Source organism: Meriones unguiculatus, chromosome X (genome assembly GCF_030254825.1).
Source record: "Meriones unguiculatus strain TT.TT164.6M chromosome X, Bangor_MerUng_6.1, whole genome shotgun sequence".
NCBI lineage: Eukaryota > Metazoa > Chordata > Mammalia > Rodentia > Muridae > Meriones > Meriones unguiculatus.
The window spans coordinates 148,679,958-148,705,727 of NC_083369.1; the positions used below are offsets into that span (position 1 = coordinate 148,679,958).

Consider the following 25,770-nt stretch of genomic DNA (forward strand, 5'->3'; position numbering starts at 1 on the left):
AGAAATGGCTCAGGGGATAAGCGTGCTTGACACACTAACATAACTACAAACGTGGATAAGTATAACAGATGCAGACAGGACTCAGAGGTTAAGTTCCTTAGTTCAAACCGCAGCACCCACATGGGGGCTCATGACCATTGAGAATGAGATCTTCTGGTGTGCAGCTGCCCTCTATGGGTGTACAGGTGTACATGTATTCAGAATATTGAATACATAATAGAGAAATAAATCTTTCAAAAATAAAAAAAAAATACATGGAGGAGGGAGGAAGTTGTTCCCTGACTCCAGCACACTCTGTGACATGGGTTTATATGTGCATGTACACAATGCACACACACACACACACACACACACACACACAACCGGAAAAATAAACAAAACAAAACAAAACAAAAACGCAGAAAAAAAAATCTGTTCGGTTGCTTAAGGGCTATAATACTTTTGCGGTGCAAAGAGACTGGAGTATTCTCGAGAAACCTAAATGTTTGCAAGATGTTTTGAAAAGCTGGGGAAAATTTGGACTGGACTGTGGAGATAAGTAATGGAGGTAGAGGGAATGATTCTTCATTCATGTTTATTAATTTATTCATTTATTGCCTTGAAACTTAGAAACAATTTCATTTAAGGCCTAAAGTACATTTCTAATATATCAACTTTTGAGAAAACTGTGTCTACAGAATAACACACTGCTTCTGTCAAGTTAGAAAATACATTAGATTCAAATACAGAAACCTGATAAAAAATCTCCATCTTTCAAAAATTTGAGCAATGATAGAATTAATGCCGAAGGATCAATAAATGTGGATTTGAAGTGGATGGTCGGTTTCAGTCTAAAACCATAAAAAAAGAAAAGAGGAGCACAAATTCATGGGTTTTGACGTATATACATTTAAGTTGAACCTTTGGCACTAGGAACCAGGGCATCTTACCATGTAGCATTAACACATCTTCGAAAATGGTGTAGTGTGAAATGGGATAGAACTGCCAGTATTAAAGCAATATTGTCAACTAGGCAATAAAATGTTCTTCTAAATTTCTTCTTTCTCTTATTACTGCATACACTGGTAGCAAGTTTAAAATGAGGAAAGCAGTCAGGAGGTAGTCTTTTTATTTCTTCTTACAAGAGAACAGGAAACAAACTTAACATTGGCCCTGTTTTCCACTGACAGTTTTAAAGAACGTCAATTCTACACTGAAAGGACTAAACAAAAGAGTTTACAGGCATCAGACACTAACGATTGGTCAGTAGACCTTCACAGGGCTTTGAGGTGATACTCAGCAGAAGCCACTTTGTAATCACTGGCAGTAAACAGCGAAGCAGAATTCTTTGCCAGATACTAAAGGAAATCATGCAAATAGCCCAGCAGTAATGGAAGGCTATTCTCATCGAGGGGTGTATTGGCCAACACTGCCCTCTTCTCACCAAGGGGCTTATAGGACAACATTGTGCCAATTCTCACAAATAATCTCAGTAGGTGTGGTGCCCCATAGATGTGTGACACTGGCACATCAGGGTGAGCCAGCAGGATCTCAGCATACTGGGGCCTTTCAAACTCGTAGAGCAGCTGAGTGCCCAGCATCACATTGAAATACTTTTTTATCCCCCCCACAACTTCATCAACTGCATACTCCTTATTATCAGCCCTTCCGTGTGACTTCATACAATTGGCATACTCCTCAAGAATGGCATCTACATTCTCTTTAGCAGGGAGTTGGAACAACTGCTTCTGCCTAGTGACCAAGTCCCAGTCCTCCACCAGCCATGGTTTTAATTCTTCAGGAATCTTCACTTCCACTTCCACATCCACTCTCTTCTTCAACGCCTCCTCACTCTCCACAGTGGCAACAGCTCGTGCCCTTTTCTTCCGTGGGGGCTGGGGCATTTTGCTGCTGCTGCCACCATCTCCATTGCCAGGAGTCTTCTGCTTGCTCTTGCTTGTCTTCCGCACAGAACCAGAAGGGGCCTTCTCAGCAGAGCGACCCCCCCATCTTCCTGGAAGGGCTGGTTCAAGACTCTTTGGCAGGGAAACAGCGGAGTCCTTTCCTGAGGCAGCTCTTCTCATCTGACTTCTCTGCATGTTGCTTCGAATTGCTTTCTTAGAGTTGTCTTCTTCAGCAGATTGTTGTCCACAAGTGTGGGAAGCCTGCTTTCCGGAACTCATTCAACCCTGTTTTTAGTGCAAACTACACTCTTCTTTCTTTCCCTTCCAAGGATTCCTAGCAATTTCCAAGGCAGAGTCTTACAGTTCTCCTAGGATGGTCTGGAAAGACGAAGTGGGAATACAACCCCCTATTCTGCAGGCAGGAATGCAAGCAGGTTCTGCAACCGAGTTCAGATCTCCAGATCCTTTACTGTACAGCAAAGTTAGCTTTTCTGATGATGACCTGAAAGGAGAATGCAGTTCTTTGCCGCACTGGACGTGTGATCACTGCTGCTCCTCCAACCTTAAACAAGGGAAACGTCATGTGATTCAGCTAGTGAGAAAAACCAGGGAGCAAAATGCATACGGAATGCTGAGCAAGCTATTCTGTTGCTGAGTTTGAAGGATAAAACCTGAAGAGTTGGGCTGAGGCTAGCAACAACCTTTTGGATGCCACGTTAGGACATCAGATCTAATTCTACAATCCCGTGGGCTGTTTTCTTTTACCTTGAGGCATGCTTTCTCTTTGAATGTACTGGAGACCTGGCTGTCCTGGACTTTGCTTTGTACACCAGGGTGGCCTCAAACTCACAGAGATCTGCCTGCCTCTGTCTGTGTAAATTTTTGACCAGTGTCAATTCCTTACCATTTATGATCCCAAGTTTTTATTAAGAGTTGAACGGTTCAAAGGCTCGCCCTCCTTAATCTCTCTTGTAGGTTTCAGATGACAACAGAAAATGAGACACCTGTCGGGAGAAACTAAGGGCCCGTGGGAAAAACTATGGCTTAGAGCAACCAGGACCCTTTCTGGAGCAGCATCCTGTCTGGGGGATTGCCAGCCCCATCTGCAACATGAGAAACAGTGCTGACAGACTGTTTCCTCCAAGCATCCATGGCTTTTAGCATTGCTTGCTTTCAAGACACAGTCTAACTATGTAGCTCTGGCTGGACTGGCAACCCATGGCAATCCTCCTGCCTTGGTAGAGTGCATGAGATCCCATACCCAGGTGCAGTTCTATTAAAAGTTAATGGGATAGATCAAGACTATTCACAATAAAAACCTTTTTTAATAGTCCTAACATACTCCTACATCAATCTCTTAACAGACTGTCGCCATAGGGGATGAAAGAAATCGTCACCACCCTTATCCTCCCAAAGCAAACGCTCCAGAAATGGTGGTCGAACATCACCACACCACCAATATTCCAACGTCACCAATATTCCAATGAAGTATCAGAAAATATTATGAATTTAGAGAATTAATTCTTAACTAGGGATATGCACCAAAATTCTTCATGGGTCTTTTTCAAGATGCCTACACCATTACAATAGCTTTACCACAGAAAATTCTGATTGAGAATATTTTGGTTAAGGTCCAAAACTACCTGTAATAGTCCCATAAGTGATTCTGATGCACATACATATCACAACACATCAATTCTAAGACTAAATAATAAACGAAATTTGGTTCCACAATCAACCAGAGTTTTCATTCTGAAGTTTTTATTCCATACACTAACCTCCTAGGAAGCTCTGACTCATGAACTTAGAAGCAATCCACCTTCCAAGTAATACCTCAGGTTGTGAACCCTAAGCCCTTTCAAATACTTATCAGCCACGCACCAGCTTTGGCTTGGCAAGTTTTAGAAGATTCAGCTTCTCAGCAGAATTCAGAAAAAAATGAGTCACTCTATTGCTTAAACCTCAGCTCTCAGTTTTACTAATGACACTGCCAGAAAGACTATTAAACCATGACTTAACAGAACCAATCTGTTGTACTGTAATGTTTACAGTCGATTTTTCCAAAACCAAGATTTCAAGATTACACCTTTCAAATTATATCATACATATTGTTGAAACATTTCAAATATAATTATCCAGGAATAAAAAATGGTTATGGCAACCAAAATTTACAATTACCCATTTCTTCCCTTACTGACAATTTCTACTTCAAAATAATAAATCCCACAGGCTGCTAGTATCAGATACATGGCTTGAACAGATGCTGCATCTAAGATGCTGCATGTACCATGACCTACATGTGAAACTAGAAAATCAAAGGACAGTTAAGGTTTTCATGTGAAAGTCTTAAACAATTAAAAAAAATAGGGCACTTAGATGAAATTTAAATTCAGTTCTCATTATTTCAGGTAACTGAAGAAGTAACAAATCATTTACCATTACAATTAATTCAACATGCAAAATAGCTGCAGCTAGCCAAAAGACTCTTCACACTATTACTTGGATGTATTAAGAGTTCAGAATCTTGCCAGGTGGTGGTGGCACAAGCCTTTAATTCCAGCACTGGGGAGGCAAAGGCAGGCAGATCTCTGTCAGTTAGAGGACAACCTGGTCTACAGAGTAAGTTTCAGAAAAAACAGGGAGGGCTACACAGATATATCTTGTCTAAAAAACCCAAACATTTTCAAGAAAAAAAGAATTAAGAATCTGAGCAATCTGATTATGGACAATGGCTGTGTTTTTTCTTTCAAGATTTTGAAAATATTTTCTTTATGTGTGAGTGAATGAGTGTCAGCATGTATGTATAACACCTGTGTACCTGCTGCCCAAAGGACAGAAAGACCTGTTGGATCCCTTGGAACTGCAGTTATTACAGGCTATTGTGAGGTTGCCGCGTGGATGCTGGAAATCAAATCCAAATGCTCTGCAAGAACTACTGCCTCATCTCTCTGGTTCCCAAACTAGAGAAACTTAAAGCTATAATTTTCAGTTATTCTGGATTTGAAGCACATGAGAAAATGATCATAATTTTATCAGAGCTAAATCTGCATTTAATTTTTAACATTCCTTATTGGTATAATGTTCTTTTGGAATGTATACAGGTTCCCCTTGTTCATTCAAATGCTCTACCCCACTATCTGGTTTCAATCCAGACAATGTATTGTGATGTTTAGCATCACCTGTCTCAAGTTTGTGTAAACATGCCACCATTTGTTCTCTAAGAATCAACAGCTGTTAGTACCGCTTTTCTTTTGAGACAGGGCCTTACTACATAGCTCTGGCTGGACTGGCAACCCATGGCAATCCTCCTGCCTCAGTAGAGTGCATGAGCTCCCATACCCAGGTGCAGTTCTGTTAAAATTTCATGGGATAGTTCAAGACTATTCACAATAAAAAAGTTTTTTTAAGAGTCCTATCATACTCCTACATCTATCTCTTAACAGACTGTTGCTTTAGAGGACAAAATTACTCATCAACACCCTTATCCTCCTAAAGCACACTGTTCAGAAGAAGTGGTGGGCGAACACCAAAGAACTTACACCCCAAAAAAAAACAGAATGAAAAAAAGAAAAGAAAAGCAACGACAAAAAAAATACCACTATAAACAATCAACAAAAACAGCAGCCATAGTGGACATTTGACTAGGTTTTTCGAGAAGCAGTAAACAGTGAGTCCAGAAGAGCACAGAAGGCTCAGAGGGGTCTCCGTGGAAAGACAGAGGAGGAGGATCATCGCCCTACCAATAACACAGGGTCCTGAATACCGCCCTGCTTGACTCAGAAGGCATTGTAGGCCTGTTTCCTCAAACCTTAGTCTCAGGCATCCAGAAAAAATGACTCACAACGCTGTGGTGCGTGAGAGCGACTTAGGTCCATGACTGATTTGGAGGAAGGTTTAGGCTGGGAGAACAAGCAGGCAGTGAGCACATCTCAGGACTCTGCATCTGAGGCACCCAGGGATTTGCACTGAAATGCCGGTTCACCCCTCTACCCCACTGCCCAGTCCCAGGACACAGGGCACTTGGACCTCCACCCGAGATGGATGCTCAGCCAGAGTCCTGACCCTGCCCTATGGAAGCCTGCTACAACCCTGGTCCTGCAGCCCCACCACCACCACCATGGGTGTTGGGCAGGTCTCTCTGCCTGAATCTTGTCATTCAGTGGTCCGCCCCAGGTAGTGGATTCCCAAGCCCCCCACCCGCAAGGGAACTGGGGCCCACGACCCTCCAAGTTTCGACCCACCGCCCTGGTAGGCAGCACAGGCAGCTGAGCCCCACAGCAGTAGCAGCCCTACACTGACCAAGCTCGGTCCAGGTCCTGGCGCTGTCCACTGGGTATGGATCAACAAGAGGGCTGCCAGCCGAGGGAGCAGTTGCCTGGCACCATCATAGAAAGCACCGAGCAGAATGCCTGGGACACGTGACTGTGACGAAAGAATTGACACATGCGCACCATTCTCAGGTTTCCCTGTGGTGGAGCTTCTGCTCCCTGCAACTTGGCAGGCTAGAGCGCCCGACAACCTCAGTTTCCTCACCTGAGCAACCCTTTCTGTTGAGCTGGCAGCACTTATCCCCTCACACACACTTAGGGAACATCAAAGGTATGGTATTTGTTTCCTTGCCTGCCTCTGTGCTTTAAGTCTCAGCACAGTGGCCACTTTTTGCCCCAGAGCCCCCGAGCATCCCTGAAATTCCTAAGATAGTATCTTTGGCCTATGCTATCATGACTTGTCTCCAAGGCAAACTAGAGTTCCCTGAATATGGCCATCCCTTGTTCTCCATAGCAGGCCCCTAACCTTGGGCTGGGCCTCAAGATTAGGATACCAAGGGCACCACAGCACCTGGTCCAACACCAAAATATCCCGACTAGCTCTGAGAACTTTTAGCTTTAGCTTCTCAGAGATTTGGTTGCTCTGTCTATAAGATGAAGATGAACAAGAGGCAGATTTAAGAAGCACTTGGAGTAAGCAGAGTTTCTCAGGAAAAATCATCCATAGCCACTCTCAGGCTGCTGAGTCTGAAGCTTCTAACACTCTTGTTTTGAATGGAAAGCCCATTAATAGACAAAATTCAGTGATGAGGAACACTTGCTGTTCTTGTAGACAACTTGAGGTCTGTTCTCAGCCACAGCTGAGCAGCTCACAGCAACCTGAAACTCCAGTTTCGTGGGATTCAACAACATTTTCTGGCCACCATATACACTAGCACAAACTTGGCATATATGCACACAGACACACGTGTATATGTAAGCATAATTTACGGTGTTCTTCCTGGAAAGAGCATAGATGTACACACCTCCAGTCTATTGAGGGTCAGAGGATAGCCAAGCTGACGAGGACTCGTCTCTAAAATAATAAAGATCAGAGGGGCCTTTTCCCATAGAAGATGTTCATCTTCTTCCTAGGCCTGAATCCTCTTACTGGCTCCACAATGGAGACTGTCCAATTCTCTGATAGGGTTCAAGCCCCCCGATTTGAAATAGGGGGAAGATTAAAATAACTTGAAACTGCCAGGTATGGTGGTGCATGCCTCTAATCCCAGCACTCTGGCAGGCAGTGACAGGTGGATCTCTGTGAGGTCAAGGCCAGCCTGGTCTACAAATTGAGCCCAGAATCACCAGGGCTACATGGAGAACCAGTCTCTAACATCAAACAAACAAGCAAACAAACAAAATAACACAGAAGCCACTATTGGTCTGGAGAGTGCTCCATGCTTAATGCTCTTCCAGAGGACCCAGGTTTAATTCCCAGCATTCAGTGGCTTACAATTGTATCTACAGTCCCAGAGAAGCTAAGACCCTTTCCTGCCTCTGTGGTTGCCAGACTTGCATGTGGTGGACAGACCTACCTTGAGGCAAAATATCCATATATATTACACTGAATATATAAATAGATAAATAAGGCAAATATCAAACTGACTACGGCTGTCAACATTTATAATCCTAGCACTGAATTGAAAGAGGGAAAGAAGATCAAAAGTTTGATGTCAACCTGGATTACAAAACAAGTTGGTGACTTTCCTAGGCTACGCAGTAATAGTGTCAAAAACTAAACAGGGCAGACAAAATGGTTCCAGGGATAAGAGTGCTTGCCACAATAACATGACTACAAAGATGGATCCCTAAAACGGATGGTAGAGGGGCTGCAGACAGGACTCCAAGGTTAAATTCCTGAGTTCAAATCCCAGCACCCACATGGGGGCTCATGACCATCTAGTATGAGATCTTCTGGTGTGCAGGTGCCCTCTACTGGTGTACAGGTGTATATGCAGATAGAATATTGTGTACATAATAAATAAATAAACACATGAATGAATAAGTAAATAAATAAATAAATCTTTAAAAAGAAAAAAATACATGGAAGGAGAGGAAGTTGTCCCCTGACTCCAGCACTCTCTCTGATATGTGTTTATATGTGCATATATGCAAGTATTTATATACACACACCAGAAAAAATATAAAACAGAGCAAATCTTCTCCTGTTGCTTAAGGGCTATAATACTTTTGCAGTTCAAAGAGACTGAAATATTCTCCAGGAACCTACATGTTTGAAATCTGTCTTATAAAGCTGGGGAGAACTTTGACTGGACTCTGGAGATAAGCAATGAAGGTAGAGGGACACAATCTTAAACAGGGGGAAAGGCCATGGGATTCAGCTAGTGAGAAGAACCAGGGAGAAAATGCACATGAAATTCTGAGCAAGCTATTCTATTACTGAGTTCTAAAAATAAAACCTGAAGAGGTGGGTTGAGGCTAGCAACAACATTTCGGGCACCATAGTAGGACATCATTGTACTACGAAAGCACAATGTTGCTATTCTCTAGTCCGAGTAGGATTATAACATCACAATGGTACTCTTTTCTAATCATAATGGCATTAGGACATCACAATAGCACTATCAGGATATCACAAAGGTATTGCGACGTCACAATGCTATTATTGGGACATTACAAGTGTATTATGACATGACAATGGTACAAGTAGGACATCACGATCAATTGTGACAGCACGATTTTGTGTTTGTGACAATACTAGAGAATTATGGCATTACCATTGACTTGAGACATCACAATGGTACTATTAGTACATCACAATGTACTATTGTGACATCAGAAGGGTGTAAAGACATAACAATGGTACTAGTATGACATCACAATCCCATCATGACATGAAAATCATTCGAATTTGACTTCACTAGAGAATTATGATATTACATTTTAATTGTGACATCACAATGGTAGTATTGTGATATCACAAAGGTACTATGACCTGACAATGGTACTATGCTGTAAACACAATGGCACTATGACTTCACAATGGTACAATTCGGACATCACAAGACATTTTGACTTCACAAATCTACAAATCGAGAGGGTATTATGAAATCACAATGATACTAGTAGGACATCACAATCATTTTGTGACATCAAAATTGTACTATGACATCACAATGGTAACATTCTCTGGTCACAATGGCATTCTGATATGAGAAAGGTACTAGTGGGATATCACAAAGATATTGTGACAGCACCATGCTACTATTATGATATAGCAAGGGAGAGGGAGGAAACGGGAGGGAGGGAAAGAGATGTAGAGAGACAGAGTGTATGAGGGAGTGTGAGGAATAGTAAGAAGAAAGGTAGAGAGAGGAACAAAGAGAAAGAGATAGAAGGAGAGAGCTAGAGAAATGGAGAGAGGGAGGGAGAAGAGAGAGAAAGTGTGGGAGAAAGAATTGGATTTTGAGGGAGAGAGGAAGTGAGGGAGAGAGGAACAGAGAGAGAGGGAGAGAGAGTGGCTGAGATAGAGGGAGAGAGGGATCAAGAGGTCCAGAGAGAGGGAGAGAACAGCAGGTAGAGAATGAGAGGGGAGGAGATGTAGAGAGGAGAGAGGAAGAGGGGGGGAGAGATAAGTACAGAAAGAGTGAGAGATGGAGAGAGAAAGGGAGAGAGGGAGCTAGAGAGAGGGAGAAAGCAGGAGAGAGGGAAAGAGAGGTAGAGAGAGGGAATGTATGAGGAAGAGTGAGGGATGGATAAGAAGAGAGAAAGGAACAAAGGGAAAGACAGAAGGCGAAAGGGAAAGAAATGGAGAGAAAGAGGGAGAAGAAAGTATGGGAGAAATAAATGGATTGAGAGGGAGTGTGAAGGAGAGAGGGAGAGAGAGGCAGAAGGAGGAACAGAGGGGGAGACACAGGAAGAGGTGGACAAAGGAAGAGAAGGAGAGAGGGAGAGAAGGAGGGAGGGATGGAAAAGGAGAGAGTGCAAGGGAGAGACACAGGGAGGGAGAGAGAGGAGAGTCAGTGGCAGAGAGACACACTGAAAGAGGGAGAGAAAGGGAGAGAGAGAGAGAAGTAGAGAGAGGAGAGAGGAATACGGAGGGAGAAGGTTAAAGAGAGGGAGAGAGAGGAGAGAGGAAGAGAGAGGTGGAGAGTGGAAGCAAGAGAGAGAGAGTGGGAGAGAGAAGCAGAGAGATAGGTAGAGAAATAGTGAGACAGATGGAGAAAGAGGGATAGAGAGAGAGTGAGCGATATGGAGGAAAAGAGAGGGACAGGCGGAGAGAAAGGGAGAGGATTGGAGAGAGGAATAGAGGGGGTGAGAGGAAGAGAGAGGGAGAGTGGGAGAGAGGGAGAAATAGAGGTAGAGAGGGTGTGAGAGAGGGGGTGAGGGTGGGACAGAAGGAAAGAGAGGGGTGAGAGAGGGTGAGTGTTGGACAAAGGGAGAGAAAGGGGAGAGAGAGTGGGAGGGAGAAAGAGAGAGGACTAGAGAGCCATAAAGGAGAAAGTGGGCAGAAAACACACAGGAAGAGAGACTCAGGAATACAGGGAGCTAGGGAGGGAGGAATAGAGGAAGAGAGGGGTAGAGAGAAGGAGGGATGGACAGAGGGAAAGAGAGGGATGATAGGAGGGAGAAAGATGGAGAGAGAGAGAAAGTGAGGGAGAGAGGAGGAGAGAGGGAGAGAAGGAAGAAATAGTCAGAGAGAGATAAGAAGAGAGGAAAAGAGGGACACAGAGAGGAAGGGAGATAGAAAGGTAGTGCGGGAGAGATAGAGGGAGGGTGCAGGAGAGAGGGAGAGAGAGGGAGAAGTAGGAACATAGAGGAAAAGGCACAGGAAGAGAAGGACAGAGGAAGAGAGGAATAGAGGGAGAGAGAGAGGGGGGTGGAAAAGGAGAGAGTGGAAGAGAGGGAGGGAGAACTAGTCAGAGGGAGAGAGGTATAGAGAGAGAGGGAGTGGGAGAGACACACTGAGACAGAGGGAGAGAAAGGGAGAGAGAGGGAGACAGAGGGTGAGAGTGAGCAAGAGAGAGGGAGAGAAACAGAAAGAGAGAGGAATAAGGAGAGAGAGGGAGAGAGGGGTAGAGAGGAAGAGAGAGGGGAGAGGGGGAGAGACAGATAGAGAAAGAGTGAGGGAGGGAGGGAGACAGAAGGAGAGAAGGACAGGAAGGGAGAGGGATAGAGAGAGGGAGAGTAACTGATAGGGAGGAACAGAGAGGAAGAAAGAGAGGGACAGAGGGAGAGGGACAGATAGAGAAAGAGTGAGGGAGGGAGGGAGACAGAAGGAGAGAAGGACAGGAAGGGAGAGGGATTGAGAGAGGGAGAGTAACTGATAGGGAGGAACAGAGAGGAAGAAAGAGAGGGACAGAGGGAGAGGGAGAGAGTTGGAGAGAGGGTTAGAGAGGGGGTGCTTCAAGGAAGAGAGAAGAAGAGTGGGAGAGAGGTACAGAGAAGTAGAGAGGGATTGAGAGAGAGGGTGAGGGTGGGACAGAGGGAAAGAGAGGGGGAGAGCAAGAGCTTGAGGTTGGGACAGAGGGAGAAAGGGGGAGAGAGAGAGGAGGCAGATAAGGGGAGAAAGGGGGAAAGAGAGAGAGGAAGAGAGAACCATAAAGGAGAAAGTGGGCAGAAGACACACAGGAAGAGAGACACAGGAATAGAGGGAGCTAGGGAGAGAGGAATAGAGGGAGAGAAGGAGGGAGTGAGGAGAGAGGGGAGAGAGAGAAGGAGAGATGGACAGTGGGAAAGAGAGGACGAATAGGAAGGAGAAAGAGGGAGAGATTAGAGGGAGAGTGAGGGAGAGAGAGGAGGAGAGTTGGAGAGAAGAAAGAAATAGAGATACAGAGAGATATAGGGAAAGAGGAAGAGAGGGACAGAGAGAGGGAAAGAGAAAGAAGGGGCGTGAGAGGGAGATAGATAGGGAGAGAGTAGGAGAGAGAGAGAAAGAGGGAGAGAGGAAGAAAGAGGAACAGAGAGGGAGAGAAACAGGAAAAGAAGGAGAGAGGGAGAGAGTAATAGTGAGAGAGAGAGAGAGGGAGGGATGGAAAAGGAGAGAGGGGAAGAGAGAGTGAGAGAGAGGGGGAGATGGAGAAAGACCAAGAGAGGGAGACAGAGGGGGAGACAGAAAGAGAGAGGGAGAGTAAGAGAGTTGAGGAGAAGAAAAGAGAGGGATAGAGGGAGAGATAAGGAGAGGGAGAGAGGGAGCTAGGGAAAGAGAGAGAGTAGGAGGGAGGGAAAGTGAGGGGGAGAGAGGAAGCATGGGGGAGAGAAGGAGAGTGAAGGAGAGAGGGAGACAGAGATAGGAAGAGAGGGAATGCAGGAGAGAGTGGTTGAGATAGAGGGAGAGAGGAGCAAGAGGTGGAGAGACAGGGAGAGAGCAGCAGAGAGACACAGAGAGGAAGTGAGAGGGAGAGAGAAAGAGATAGAAAGAGAGAGGGAGGGGGGAGAGATAAGTAGAGAAAGAGTGAGAGAGAGAGAGAGGTAGAGAGAGGAAGAAAGTGGGAACTAGGGAAAGAGAGGGAGTGTATGAGAGAGAGTGACGGATAGGTAAGAAGAGAGGGAGAGATAGAATAAGAGTGGGAGAGATATGTAGAGAGCGAGAGAGAAGAGAGAGAGTGTGGGAGAAAGAAATGGAGTGAGAGGGAGAGTGAAGATAGAGGAAGAGAGGGAGAGAAAGGCAGAAGGAGGAACAGAGAGGGAGAGACACAGGAAGAGACAAACAGAGGATGAAAAGAATAGAGGGAGAGAGAGAAGGAGGGATGGAAAAGGAGAGAGTGGAAGAGAGAGGGAGAGATAGTCAAAGGGAGGGAGCCAGGGGGAGAGGCAATGGCAGAGAGACACACTGAGGGAGAGAAAGGGAGAGGGAAAGAGAGAAGTACAGAAAGGAGAGAAGAATAGGGAGGGAGAAGGTTAGAGAAAGGGAAAAAGGGGGAGAGAGAGGAAGAGAAAGGAAGGGAGAGGTAGAGTGGGAGAGAAAGGAAGGGAGATAGGTAGAGAAATAGTGAGAGAAGGAAGGAGACAGAGGAAGAGAAGGAGATGAAGGGAGATGGAGAGTGAGCAATATGGGGGAAGAGAGAGGGACAGAGGGAGAGGGAGAGAGTTGTAGGAAGGGAAAGAGAGGGGGTGTGAGGAAGAGAGAGGGAGAGTGGGAGAGAGGTAGAGGTAGAGGTAGAGAGAGAGTAAGAGGGAGGGTGAGGTTGGGACAGAGGGGGAGAGAGAAAGGGTGAGGGTTGACCCAAGGAAGCTAGAGGGGGAGAGAGAGAGGGAGGGAGAGAAAGAGAGAGGAAGAGAAAGCCATAAAAGAGAAAGTGAGCAGAAGACACACAGGAAGAGAGACACAGGAATAGAGGGAGCTTATGGAGAGAGGGAGGAGAGAGGGAGAGAGAGAAGGAGAGAGGGAAAGAGAGGGATAATATGAGGGAGAAAGAGGGAGAGAGAGGGATAGTGAGGTAGAGGAGGAAAGAGGGAGAGAAGGGAGAAATAGAGAGACAGAGAGAGAAAGTGAGCTATAGATAGAGGGAGGGAGAAAGAAAGGGAGAGAGTGAAAGAGAAAGAGAAGGAGGAACATAGAGGGAGAGAGAGAGGGATGGAAAAGGAGAGAGTGGAAGAGGGAGGGAGAGCTAGTTAGAGGAGAGAGGCACAGAGAGAGTGGGAGAAAGACACACTGAGACAGAGGAGAAAAAAGGGAGAGGGAGAGAGAGAGGGAGACAGGAAGAAAGCAGAAGAGAGATGGAGAAAGGGAGAAAGAGGGTGAGACAGAGGAAGAAAGAGGAAGAGTGTGAGAGAGGGAAGGAGAGAGAGGCATAGGGAGGGAGAGTGAGACTGTTGAGGAGAGGGAAAGAGCGATAGAGGGAGAGATAGGGAGAGGGAGAGAAATAGAGAGGGAGCTAGAGAGAGGGAGAGAGTGCTAGGGAGGGAAAGAGAGAGAGAGAAAGAGAGGAAGCACGAGGGAGAGAGAAGGAGAAAGATAGAGAGAGGGAGAGATATAGGTACAGAAAGTGGGAGAGAGGGAGGGACAGTGAGGGATAGGGAGGAAGAGATATGGAGAGAGAGAGGAAGAGAGGAAGAAATAGGGAGAGATAGAAGGAGAAAGGGAGGGAGAAAGAAATGGAGAGAGAGGGAGAGAGATAGAGAGAGAGGAAGAGAGGAGAGAGAGAGTGAGAGAGGGAGAGAGAAAAGAGAGGGAGAGAGTTTGAGATAGAAGCAGAGAGGTAGTGAGGGAATGAGAGAAACGGTGAGAGGAAGAGGACAGGAAAGAGGGAAAGAGAGAGAAAGATGGAGAGAAGAAGAGTGAGGGATAGAGGAAGAGAGGAGAGAGGAGAGATGAAGAGAGAAGCAGACAAAGTGATGGAGATAGAGGGAGAGAGGGAAGGAGAGGAAATGAGGGAGAGAGAGTGGTTGAGATGGAGAGAGGGAGGGAGAGAGAGACAGACAGACAGAGAGAGAGGGAGAGAGCATTAAGGAGGGAAAGAAAGGGAAAGAGGTGGAGAGAGAGGGAGAGAAAGAGTGAGGGTGAGAGGGAGAGTGAAGGAGAGAGGATGAGAGAGGAAGAGGGGGTTGAGAGAGAGGGTGCCAGGGAGAGAGATAGAGAGGAAGGGAGGCACACAGTGAAAGAGACATAGGGAGTGAGAAGGAGAGAGGGAGAGAGGAAGGGAGAGAGGGAGGATGAGATGTAGGCAGATTGAGGGAGAAAGAAATGGAGTGAGAGGGAGTGAGAAGAGAGGGGGAGAAAGGGAGAGAGAGGGGAAGGGAGAGGGAGATAGAGGGAGAAAGACAGAGAGGGAGAGAGAGAAAGAGTGACAGAGGAAGGGAAAGAGGGAAGAAGAGGGTGAGAGCGAGAGAGGGAAAGTTAGGAACAGAGGAAGAGAGTGACAGAGGGAGAGCAGGACAGAAAGCAGTAAAGAGGAAGAGAGGGTGAGGGAGAGAGAAATAGAGAAAGAGGGAGAGAGGCTGAGAGAGGGAGAGAGATAGAGAAAGAGGGAGAAAATAAGGGAGAGGGAGGAACAGAGAGGAAGAGAGAGGAAGAGAGGGGAAGAGGGAGAGGGGGAAAGAGAGCAGCAGCTGGAGATGGAGAGAGAGTGGGAGATAGATGGAGAGAGAGGAAGAGAGGGGGAGAGGGAGTGAGAGAGGGAACTAGAGAAATGAAGAAAGGAGGAGGGAGGGAAAGAGAGGGAGAGATGGGGAGAGAGAGTGAGAGAGGGAGGGAGAGAAAAAGGGAGAGACAGAGGCAAACAGATGGAGAGAGAGAAAGAAATAGATAGAGGAAGAAAGAGGGAGAGTTAGAGTAAGAGAAAGCCATAAAGGAGAAAGTGTGCAGAAGACACACAGGATAAAAGACACAGGAATAGAGGGAGCTAGGAAGAGAGGAATAGAGAGAGAGAGGGAGGGAAGGAGCAGAGAGGGATAGAGAGAAGGTGAGAAGAACAGAGGGAAAGAGAGGCAGGATAGGAGCAAGAAAGAAGAAGGGAGAGAGAGAGAGTGGGAGAGAGAAGGGAGAAATAGAGAGACAGAGAGAGATAGGGAGAGAGGAAGAGAGGGACAGAGAGAGGGAGGGAGAAATAAATGGAGTGAGGGGGAGAGAGTAGGAGAGAGGGGGAGAGAGAGGGAGAAGTAGGAACATAGAGGGATAAACACAGGAAGAGAAGTACAGAGTGAGAGATGAATAGAGGGAGAGAGAGGGAGGGATGGAAATAGACAGGGTGGAAGAGAGGGAGGGGGACCTATTCAGAGGGAGAGATGCACAGGAAGAGAGGGAATGGGAGAAAGACACACACTGAGAAAAAGGGAGAGAAAGGGAGAGGGGGAGAGGGGGAGACAGGAAGAGAGAAGAAGAGACATAGAGAGGGGGAAGGGAGAAAGACAGAGAGAGGGAGACAGAGGGAGAGACAGAAGGAGAGAGAGAGGAAGAGTGAGAGAGAGAAAGAGAGAAGGAGAGAGAGGAATGGGGAAGTAGAGGGAGTGTTGAGGAGAGGGAAAGAGAGGGATTGAGGGAGAAATAGCGAGAGAGAGAGGTAGAGAGGGAGCTAGAGAAAGGGAGACAGAGGTAGAGAGGGAAAGAGAGGGGGAGAGGAAGTGTGAGGGAAAGGGAGGGAGAAGGAGAGAGGAAGAGATGGAGATAGATAGGTAGAGAAAGTGGGAGAGAGGGAGGGAGAGTGAGGGATAGGGAGGAAGAGATATGGAGAGAGAGAGGAAGAGAGGAACAAATAGGTAGGGATAGAAGTAGGGAGGGAGAGAAATGAAGAGAGGGAGAGAGGGAAAGAGAGAGGGAGAGAGAGGGAGAGATGTTGAGGGAGAAAGAAATTGAGAGGGAGAGAGACAGGGAGAGAGGAAGAGAGGAGAGAGACAGAGAGAGGGAAACAGGGCAATAGAGCTAGAGAGAGAGAAAGAGGGGCGAGAGGGAGAGAGAGGAAGAGAGGGTGGTTGAGATAGGGGAGAGAGGTAATGAGTGATCTAGAGAGAGAGAGAGCTGGAGCACATGAAAGAGAGGGAGAGAGGGGAACAAAGTCAGAGGGAGATGGAGAGAGGAAGAGTGAGGGAGAGAGGGAGAGAGAAGGAGAGAGGAGAGAATGAGGAAAATGGAGAGATAGGGAGAGATAAAAAGAGAAAGAGAGAAGGGGACAGAGAGAGTGTGAGAGAGAGAGGGAAATGGAAAGAGGGAAAGAGAGGGAATGAGGGAGAGAGTGGATGAGATAAAGGGAGAGAGGAGGCTAGGGAGTGTGAGAGAGCAGCAGGGAGGGAAAGAGAGGCAGAGAGAGATGGAAAGGAAGAGTGAGGGTGAGAGGGAGAGAGAAGGAGAGAGGGGAATAGATTAAGTAGAGAAAGATTGAGAGAGATCGAGAGATGGAGAAAGAGAGGGAGAGAGAAAGATGCAGACAGAGGGAGAGAGAAGGAGATAGAGGGAGACAGAGGGAGAAAGAGAGAGGAAGAGAGAGCCATAAAGGAGAAAGTGGGTGAGAGACATACAGGAACAGAGACACAGGAATAGAGGAATCCAGGGAGAGAGGAATAGAGGGAGCGAGAGAGGGAGGGAGAAAGACGGAGAGAGAGGTTGGGAGATGGTTGGAGAGAGAAAGGACAGAGGGAGAGAGAAAGGGAGAGTGAAGAGATGTGGATAGTAGGAGAGTGGGAGAGAGGAAGAGAGAGAGAGAGGATAGATGTACAAAGAGGGCATGAGGGGAGAGATATGGAGAGAGGGATGAAGGAGTCTGGTGAATGGAGTTTTGCCTCCTGGCCTTGGCAGACATGTTTCTCACTTAAAGTTCAGTTTCTCAGAGACTGACCTTGGCAACTTTTCCAGTCGGTGTTCTGTTCATGACAACTAGATAAAAAACTCTGTGCAATCCTTGGGACCAGACAGTAAACTTTGTGTAACCTTGAGTGAATCCTCAGATGCTTTGCCAAGATGAGCTGTTACCATGAGAAAATTGCTTGTGATCCTTTGCTTTATAAGTGCTGCTTGTATGTTTAGTAAAAGGCACCTTGATCAGAAACCTTGACTTGGTGTCTTCCTTGTGTTGTCTGTCTCCACCCCCCCCCCACACAACTCTCACTCAGGCATTATTCAGGTGTTGCTGCAGGCAGTAACAGAGGGAGAGAGGGAGAGAGAGAGGGAGAGAGAGGGAGACACAGGGTGAGAATGAGTGAGAGGGAGAGAAAGAGAGAGAGGAATAGGGAGGGAGAGATTTGGAGAGAGGGAAAGAAAGGGAGAGAGAGAGGAAGAGAGAGGGATAGAGAGAGAAAGAGTGAGAGAGGGAGGGATACAGAGGGAGAGAAGGAGTGGAAGGGAGAGGGATAGAGAGGGAGAGTGAGGGATAGGGAGGAACAGAGAGGAAGAGAAAGGGGGACAGAGGGAGAGGGAGAGAGTTGGAGAGAGGGGGTCAAGGAAGAGAGAGGAAGAGTGGGAGAGAGGTAGAGAGGGAGTGAGAGAGAGGTTGTGGGTAGGAGAGAGGGAAAGAGGGGTTGAGAAAGAGAAGGTGAGGGTAGGACAGAGGGAGACAGGGGTAAAGAGAGGGAAGGGAGAAAGGGAGAAAGAGAGAGGAAGAGAGAGCCATAAAGGAGAAAGTGGGCAGAAGACATACAGGCAGAGACAGGAAGAGAGGGAGCTAGGGAGAGAGGAAAGAGGGAGTGAGGAAGGAAGGGAGGGAGGGAGGGAGGGAGGAGAGAGGGGGAGAAAAGGAGAGAGGGACAGAGGGAAAGAGCAGGACAATAGGAGGAAGAAAGAGGGAGAGTGAGGGAGAGAGAGGAGGAGAGATGGAGAGAAGGGAGAAAGAGAGAGATAGGGAGAGAGGAACTGAGGTATAGAGAGAGGGAGGGAGAAAGAAAGGGAGAAAGAAAGGGAGAAGGAGGAACAGAGAGGGAGAAAGACAGGAAGAGAAGGACAGATGAAAAGAGAGGGGGAGGGATTGACAAGGAGAGAGTGGAAGAGAGAGAGGGAGAGAGAGACTCACAGGGAGAGAGACACAAGGAGAGGGAGAGAGAAAGAGAGAGAGGGAGAACATGGAGAGAGAGAGGGAGACAGAGGGGGAGACAGAAGGAGAGAGTGGAAGAGAGAGAGGGAGAGACTCACAGGGATAGAGACACAGGAGAGGGAGAGAGAAAGAGAGAGAGGAGAGAGGGAGAAAGACAGAGAGGGAGACAGAGGGAGAGTCAGAAGGTGAGAGGGAGAGAGGAGAGAAATTGAGAGATGGAGACATAGAGGGAGAGGAAGAGAGAGGGAGAGACAGAGAGAAATAGAGGGAGACAGAGCCATAGAAGGAGAAAGCAGGAGGGAGACATACATGAAGAGAGACAGGAACAGAGTGAGCCAGGGAGAGAGGAATAGCAGGAGAGAGAAAGAGAGAGGGGGGAGGGAGGGAGAGAGAAGGAGAAGGAGAGAGGGGGAACAGAGGGACAGAGGGACTGAGAGGGAGAATGAGAAAGATAGAGGGAGAGAGGGAGGGAGATGGTTGGAGAGAGAGAGGGAGAGTGAGGGAGAGAGAAGAGCGGGAAAGAGAGAAGAAGAGAGGAAGAAAGGAGAAAAATGGAGAGATAGGGAGAGAGGAAGAGAGAGGGAGAGATGGAGAGAGAGAGAAAGAGAAGAAGAGAGATGGAGACAGAGAGAGGGAGGGAGAGAATGAGGGAGAAGGGGAGTGAGATGCAGAGAGGGAGAGAGGAGGGAAAGATTAACCAAGAGAGAGAGAGTGAGAGAAAGAGGAGGACAGAGGGAGGGAGGGAGAGAGGGATGGAGGGATGGACAAGGAGAGAGTGAAAGAGAGAGGCTCACAGGAAGAGAAACACAGGGAGAGAAAGGGAGAGGAAGAGAGAGTCACACTGAGAGAGAGGAAGAGAGTGACAGAAAGAGGGAGAAAAGGAGAGAGATGGGGAGAGATAGAAGTAGAAATAGAGGGAGAGAGCATGAGGCAGGGTAAGAGGGAGGGAGAGAGAAGTAGAGAGGAAGAACGAGGGAGATAGGTACAGAAAGAGGGATAGTAAGGTATAGGGAGGAATAGAGAGAGGGAGTGAGAGAGAGGGAGAGAGAGGGAGAGAGAGGGAGAGAGAGAGGGAGTAGGAGAATGTGGGAGAGAGAGAGTGACAGAGTGAAAGAGTGGGAGAATGGAGAGAAAGAAGGAAAGAGAGGGAGGGAGACAGTGGGAGAGAGGGAGAAAGAGAGGGAGAGTGAGGGAGAGAGAAGAAGGTATATCAAGAGGGATAGAGGAGGGAAATGGAGAGAGATAGGGTGATAGGGAGAGTAAAAGAGAGGGAGAATGGGAGGGAGAAAGAAGGAGAGAGAGGGAGGGAGACAGTGGGAGAGAAAGAGGAAGAGAGAGGGACAGATAGAGGGAGAGAGAGGGAGAGAGGAACAAAGATGGAGAGAGAAAGGAGAGGGAGAGATATGCAGATATGTAGAGAGGGAAAGAGAGAGAGAGGAAGAAAGAGGAAGAGAGGGAGAGATTGTGAGGGAGATAGAAGGAGAAAGAAAGGGAGGGAGAGGGAGGGAGAGAAAGGTAGTGAGAGGGAAAGAGAGAGGGAGAAGGAGGAACAGAGAGGGAGAGAGACACGAAGAGGACAGAGGGAGAGAGGAGTACAGAGAGAGAGAGAGAGATGAACAAGAAAAGAGTAGAAGAGAGAGGGAGAAAGGCACAGGGAAAGAGACACAGTGAGGGAGTTTGAGGGAGAGAGAGAAGGAAACAGAGAGAGAGGGGGAGAGGGATAAACATAGAGGGAGACAGAGGGAGAGACAGAGGATGAAAGGGAGGGAGAGTGGGAGAGAGGGTGAGAGAGGGAGAAAGCAGGAGAGAGAGGAGAGAAGAGGGAGTGAGAGGGAGGGGAAGAGAGAAACAGAGAGGGAGAGAGTTGCAGAATGGGAGAGGGAGAGAGTAGAGATGGAGAAAGGGAGAGACTGAGTGAGCAAGAGGGTGAGAGAGGGACAGATGGAAAGAGAGGGAGGGGGAGAGAGCGAGAGAGTGGGGGACCAAGGGAAAGAGAGAAAGGGAGAGAGGGAGAGAGGAAGGAAGAGAGAAGGAGAGAAAGGAGCTAGAGGAAGAGAGGGAGAAAGAGAAGAAGAGAGGGACAGAGGGAGAGAGAGTGGTAGGGACTGAGAAGGAAAGAGAGAGAGAGATGGACTGAGAGGGAGAAAGAAGGAGAGAGGAGAGAGGGGGAGAAAGAGGAAGAGAGGGAGAGAGAGGGAGCAAGAGACAGAGAGTGGGACAGAGAAAGGGACAGATGGAGAGAGAGAAGAGAGAGGGAGAGAGATAGGGATAGCTGGAGAGAGAAAAGGAGAGCAGGAGAGAGTGAAAGAGAGGGGGAGAAAGAGAGAGGGAGAAAAGAAGAGAGAGGGAGAGTCTGAGGAAAAGATGAGAGAGGGAGGGAGAGAGAGGAGAGAGGATGAAAGAGGGAGTGAGAGGGAGGAGGAACAGAGAGGGAGAGAGTTGAAGAACATGAGAGAGAAATAGAAGTAGAGAGAGAGGGTTGGAGAGGGAGAGTCACAGGAAGAGAGACACACGGAGAGAGAGGGAGAGAGGAAGAGAGGGAGAGAATGAGAGAGGAAGAGAGGGATAGAAGGAGAGACAAATGAAGAGAGGAAGTGAGAAAGGGAAGGGAGAGAGAGAGGAGACAGGAAAAGAGACTGGAGAGGGAGAGAGAAGGAGATCAAGGGCAGAGAGGTAGAGAAGACAGATTCTTTTGAAGAAATTAGAACCTGGGTTTGGGTAGTCCCTTTGACAGGCTGGAGACCCCCCCTGTCATGGCTGGCCCCTGGGAGGATGTGAGGGGGCCTTGATTAGAGTGCCCTGGCAGCAAATGGGACAGACTGAGGAGGACACCCCTAATTAGATCAGTTTCCTTGCATCTGGAGGCAACAGCCATTCACCCACACAGTCTTTAAACCAACATCTCCCTGCTGTGTGCAATCAGGGGTCTGTCAGTCATACTCTGAGATACTCTGCCCCTAGCGCCTCAGGGCAGAGACACTTAGTGGGCGTGGGTGCAGGGAGCCCTGGGGACAGTGAGAGGAAAGGGAAAAGGACCCAGAGATGACAGGAGCTCATCAGGAAGGTCAAGAGAGCCCCCTAACCAGGGTAAAGATGGGGGCCGGGCTGGTGGCCTCATCCAGGGACCAGGCAAGGACCCCATCCAGGCCCCTTAATGTGATGTCGCAGCCTCAGCCTTCTGTGCTCACTGTGCTTGTGGACAAGGAGGCAGCATGGCACATGGACTCACTGGCAGCCTCTTGATAACTTCCCATAGTGGGCACACCTGGCTCAGTCCTGCTGCAACCTAATGAGCTGGACTGGGTGGGAAAGGGGGCTCCCCTTCTGTGAGGGACAGGCAAGGGGGAATGGAAGGCAAGGGTGGGGATACCACTGAACAATAAATTGAATAAAAAATAAAATAATAAATAAAGTAAAATAAAAAGTAAAATTAAATAAAATGAAGTAAAGTAAAATACAATACAACACAACACAACACAGTACAATACAATACAATACAATACAATACAATACAATACAATACAATACAATACAATACAATACAATAAAACACAACAATTTCTGGGTGGTGGTGAGGACAGCCCTGCAGTTGCCATCATTGTGGCTTCTACCCTGAACATGAGGATGTGTGATTCCCCAAACCCCGTCTGCCATGGATCAGCATGAAGCCCCAAAAATAAGAATGATGGGGTGACCTTGAGGTGTGTATGACTAGCAGCCCCGTGTCTTTAGGTACACACACATACCCTGTCTCTCGCTATTTAGTGGCAGGGGTGGCTGCTCACAGGGTGCTCCATCTGTCCGCTGTACTCTCCATGCTCCCAGGGACTGAGGCTCTTCCTCTGGTCTGTCATTGGTTGCCCACCCTCCCCTGCCATGTCTCTGGCCTCAGAAGAGAGGCTTTGATGGTGGAAAAAATGAACCCCAGGCTTGTACAGCAGCTTGAACCCGAACACACTGGAACAGAGCAGTGTGGATTATTGCTTCTCTGGAAGCCTGTGGCCAGTTTCTGGGACACTTTATTCCATGGGAAGGAGGATCAGCTCTCTAAAGCCAGTGTTGGTGCCCTGCACACCAGTGAGATGGGGTTAAACAATAACGTTGTAACCACACTGACACTTACTCAGAGTTCAATTCAGATGGATTTGGGATACTTTTCTCCCCTATGTTCCTCCTCTGATGAGGAAAAAGCCATCCCCCAGCACCTTCATTTTCTGTTTTACATGCATCACTTGTCCCTCACCATTGGTGAATCAGGATGACCAAATGCGTTTGTCTGTTTATGTTTGTAGAACAGTCTACACTGAAGGCCTATAGTTCGCTTTGCACTTCCCTGAGTGGCTTCAGTGACAGGAGAAGTGTACAGAAGCGACAGCTCTGGAAAACCTATGCTAGATGTTCAAAAATATCTCACTTTTACTCTAGAATAGCTTCTATCAACACATGTTTATTTGACAGGGATCTTTATAGGGTCAGTATTTAGATCTCTATCGTGTGTCTGTGTAGGTATGTGTGTATGCATGCATGTTTGATTTATCAGTCTTTATATATCTACAAATATCTACAAGTATCTACAAATATCTACAAGTATCATATATCCTTCATCTATCATGTTCTATCTGTCATCCATCTCTATCTATCATTTATCATTCATCTACCTATAATCTAGCCCTATCATCTATCTATCTATTATATATCTATTATCTATCATCTATCTATGTCTCATCTATCTATATCTAATCTATCTATCTATCTATCTATCTATCTATCTAGAGTTTGGTTTTAGTTTATTTTTAGAGTTTTGTTTAGTGTTTGGGTTTGGTTTAAGGATATATTTAGGAAGTGCCTACTTAGGGTTAGGTTTAGGGTTAGGGTTTGGGAAAGGCTTCAGGATAGGTTTAGTTTAGAGTTAGGGTTAGGGTTAGGGCTAGGGTACAGATTTGTGTTTGGGTTAAGGTTAATGTTCTCTTTAAGTTAGGGTTAGGGTTCAGGTTCGGGTTAAGTCTAGGTTTCTGGTTTGTGTTCAGGTTAGGGTTAGGTTTAGGATTAGGGTTAGGATTAGGATTAGGTTTAGGGATAAGGTTTCTGTTAGGGTCCAGGTTAGGGTTCAGTTTAGGATTGGTATTAGGGTTAGTGTTAGAAGTAGGTGTAGTATTAAGGTTCAGGTTACGGTTAGGGTTCAGTTTCGGGTATGGTTAGGCTAAGGTTCTGGTTCTGGTTAGGTTTAGCATTAGTGTTAGGGTTATGGTTATGGTTAGGTTTAGGGTTCAGGTTAGGGTCCGGGTTAGGTTTCAGGATTGGGTATGGATTAAGGTTAGTGTTAGGGTTTGGGACAGAGTTAGGTTTAGGGTTCAAGTTGGGATTCGGTTTGGAATTAATACTAATGTTAAGGTTACGTTTAGGGTTAGGTTTGGGGTTAGGATAAGTGTTAGGGTTAAATTTAGGTTTATGGTTAGGATTAGGGTTGATGTTGGGGTTAGGGTTCAGGTTGGGGTTAGGGTTATAGTTAGGGTTCAGATTCAGTTTAGGGTTAGGGAGGAGAAAAGGCATGAGGGAGGAACAATTAGGGAGGAAAGATGCAGGAGGACAGGTGAGGAAAAAAGATGAAGGAGGAGAGAGAAAAAAGGAGGAATGAGAGAAGAGGAATGAATGAGGAGAGATGAGGGAGGAGTGAGGAGTAGTGATAGAGGGGAGAGGAAGGAGGAGGTAGATGCGAGGGAAGAGGAATGAGGGAGGAGAGATAAGGGAAAAGAGAGGAAGGAGAAGGAGGGAGTGATGAGGGAGTATATATGGGGGTTGAGGAATGAGGTAGGAGGGATGAGGGGGAAGAGATGAAGGAAGAGGCAGGAGAGAAGATGGAGGAGGGAGGAGAGACGATGGAGGAGAGTGGAGGGAGGAGGAAAAGAGGGAGGACAGAGGAGGGAGAAAATATGAAGGAGGAGGGATTAGGAAGGAAGAAAGAGAGGAGAGATGAAGGAGAACAGATGAAAGGAAGGATGAGGGAGGAGGGATAAGGTGATAGGCATGAAGTAGGTGAGAAGATGGAGAAGAGAGGAGATATGAGGGAAGAGAGAGGATGGCAGAGGGATGAAGAATGAATTATGAGGGAGCAGAGTTCAGGGAGGAGAAATGAGGGAAGAGGGTTGAGGAGAGGTGATGAGGGAGGAGGGAAAAGTGAGGAGGAATGAAGGAGGAAAGATGAGGGAGAAGTATGAGGGAAGAGTGAAAAGAGAAGATGGAGGAGGGATTAGTGATGTGGGAGGAGAGAGGATGGAGGAGCCATGTGGGGAATCAGTGTAGGGGGGAGTGCTTAGAAAGTTAGGATGAGTGAGGAGGGATGAGGGACAAGATATGAGGGAGGACAGATTTGGGAGTAAAGATAGGGAAGAAAGAGGAGGAAAGAGGAATGAGGGAGGAGACATGAGGGAGGATAGATGAGGGGGAGAGAGGAGGAGGAAGGATGAGAAAGGAGGGAGGAGGGAGGAGAGATGAGGGATGATAGATCAGGAAGGAGAGATGAAGGAGGAGAGATGAGATCATAGGGATGAGAAAGGAGGGATAAGGGTGCAGGGAAGGTGAAAGAGGGATGGTGGAGGAGGGAGGAGGAATAATGGAGGAAGGAAGAGAGAGGAGAGATGAGAGAGGAGAGATCAAGTGGGAGTGATGAGGGAGGAGGTATATGGGAGGAGGGATGAGGAGAGATGAGTGAGGAGGGAGGAAGTATGAGGGAGGAGAGACGATGGAGGAAAGATGATGGAGAAAGGAGAAAGATGACAGAGGATGGAGGATAGAAAAGAGATGAGGGAAGAGAGATAAGTTAGGGAAGGATGAGGGAGAAAGGATAAGGGATGAGATATGAGGAAGGATTGTTCAGGAAAAAGGGTAGAAAGAGAAGGGAGTAGGGAGAAGGGAGTGGAGATGAGGGAGGAGTGAGGATGGAGGAGGGATAAAAGAGGAGGAAGGAGGGAGGAGAGATGAGGGAAGAAGGAGGAGAGATGAGGGAGGAGTGATGACGGAGAAGGGCTGAGATGGGTGGGAAGAGGGATAATGGACGAAGGAGGAAATCGGAGGAATGAGGCAGGTGAGATGAGGGAGGAGAGAGGAAGGAAGAAGGAGGAGACAGGAGGGAGTAGAGATGAGGGAAGAGGTATGATGGAT

The 25,770-nt window shown here is 47.2% G+C and overlaps 1 protein-coding gene across 1 annotated transcript; it reads right to left on the bottom strand.

The window, feature by feature from the left end:
• Positions 1–1,337: 1,337 nt before the first annotated feature.
• LOC132650107 (mortality factor 4-like protein 2) lies at positions 1,338–1,883 on the bottom strand. Its single transcript, XM_060375372.1, has one exon. It carries the CDS (start codon positions 1,881–1,883, stop codon positions 1,338–1,340), a length of 546 nt encoding a protein of 181 aa, XP_060231355.1.
• Between the last annotated feature and the right edge of the window lie 23,887 nt (positions 1,884–25,770).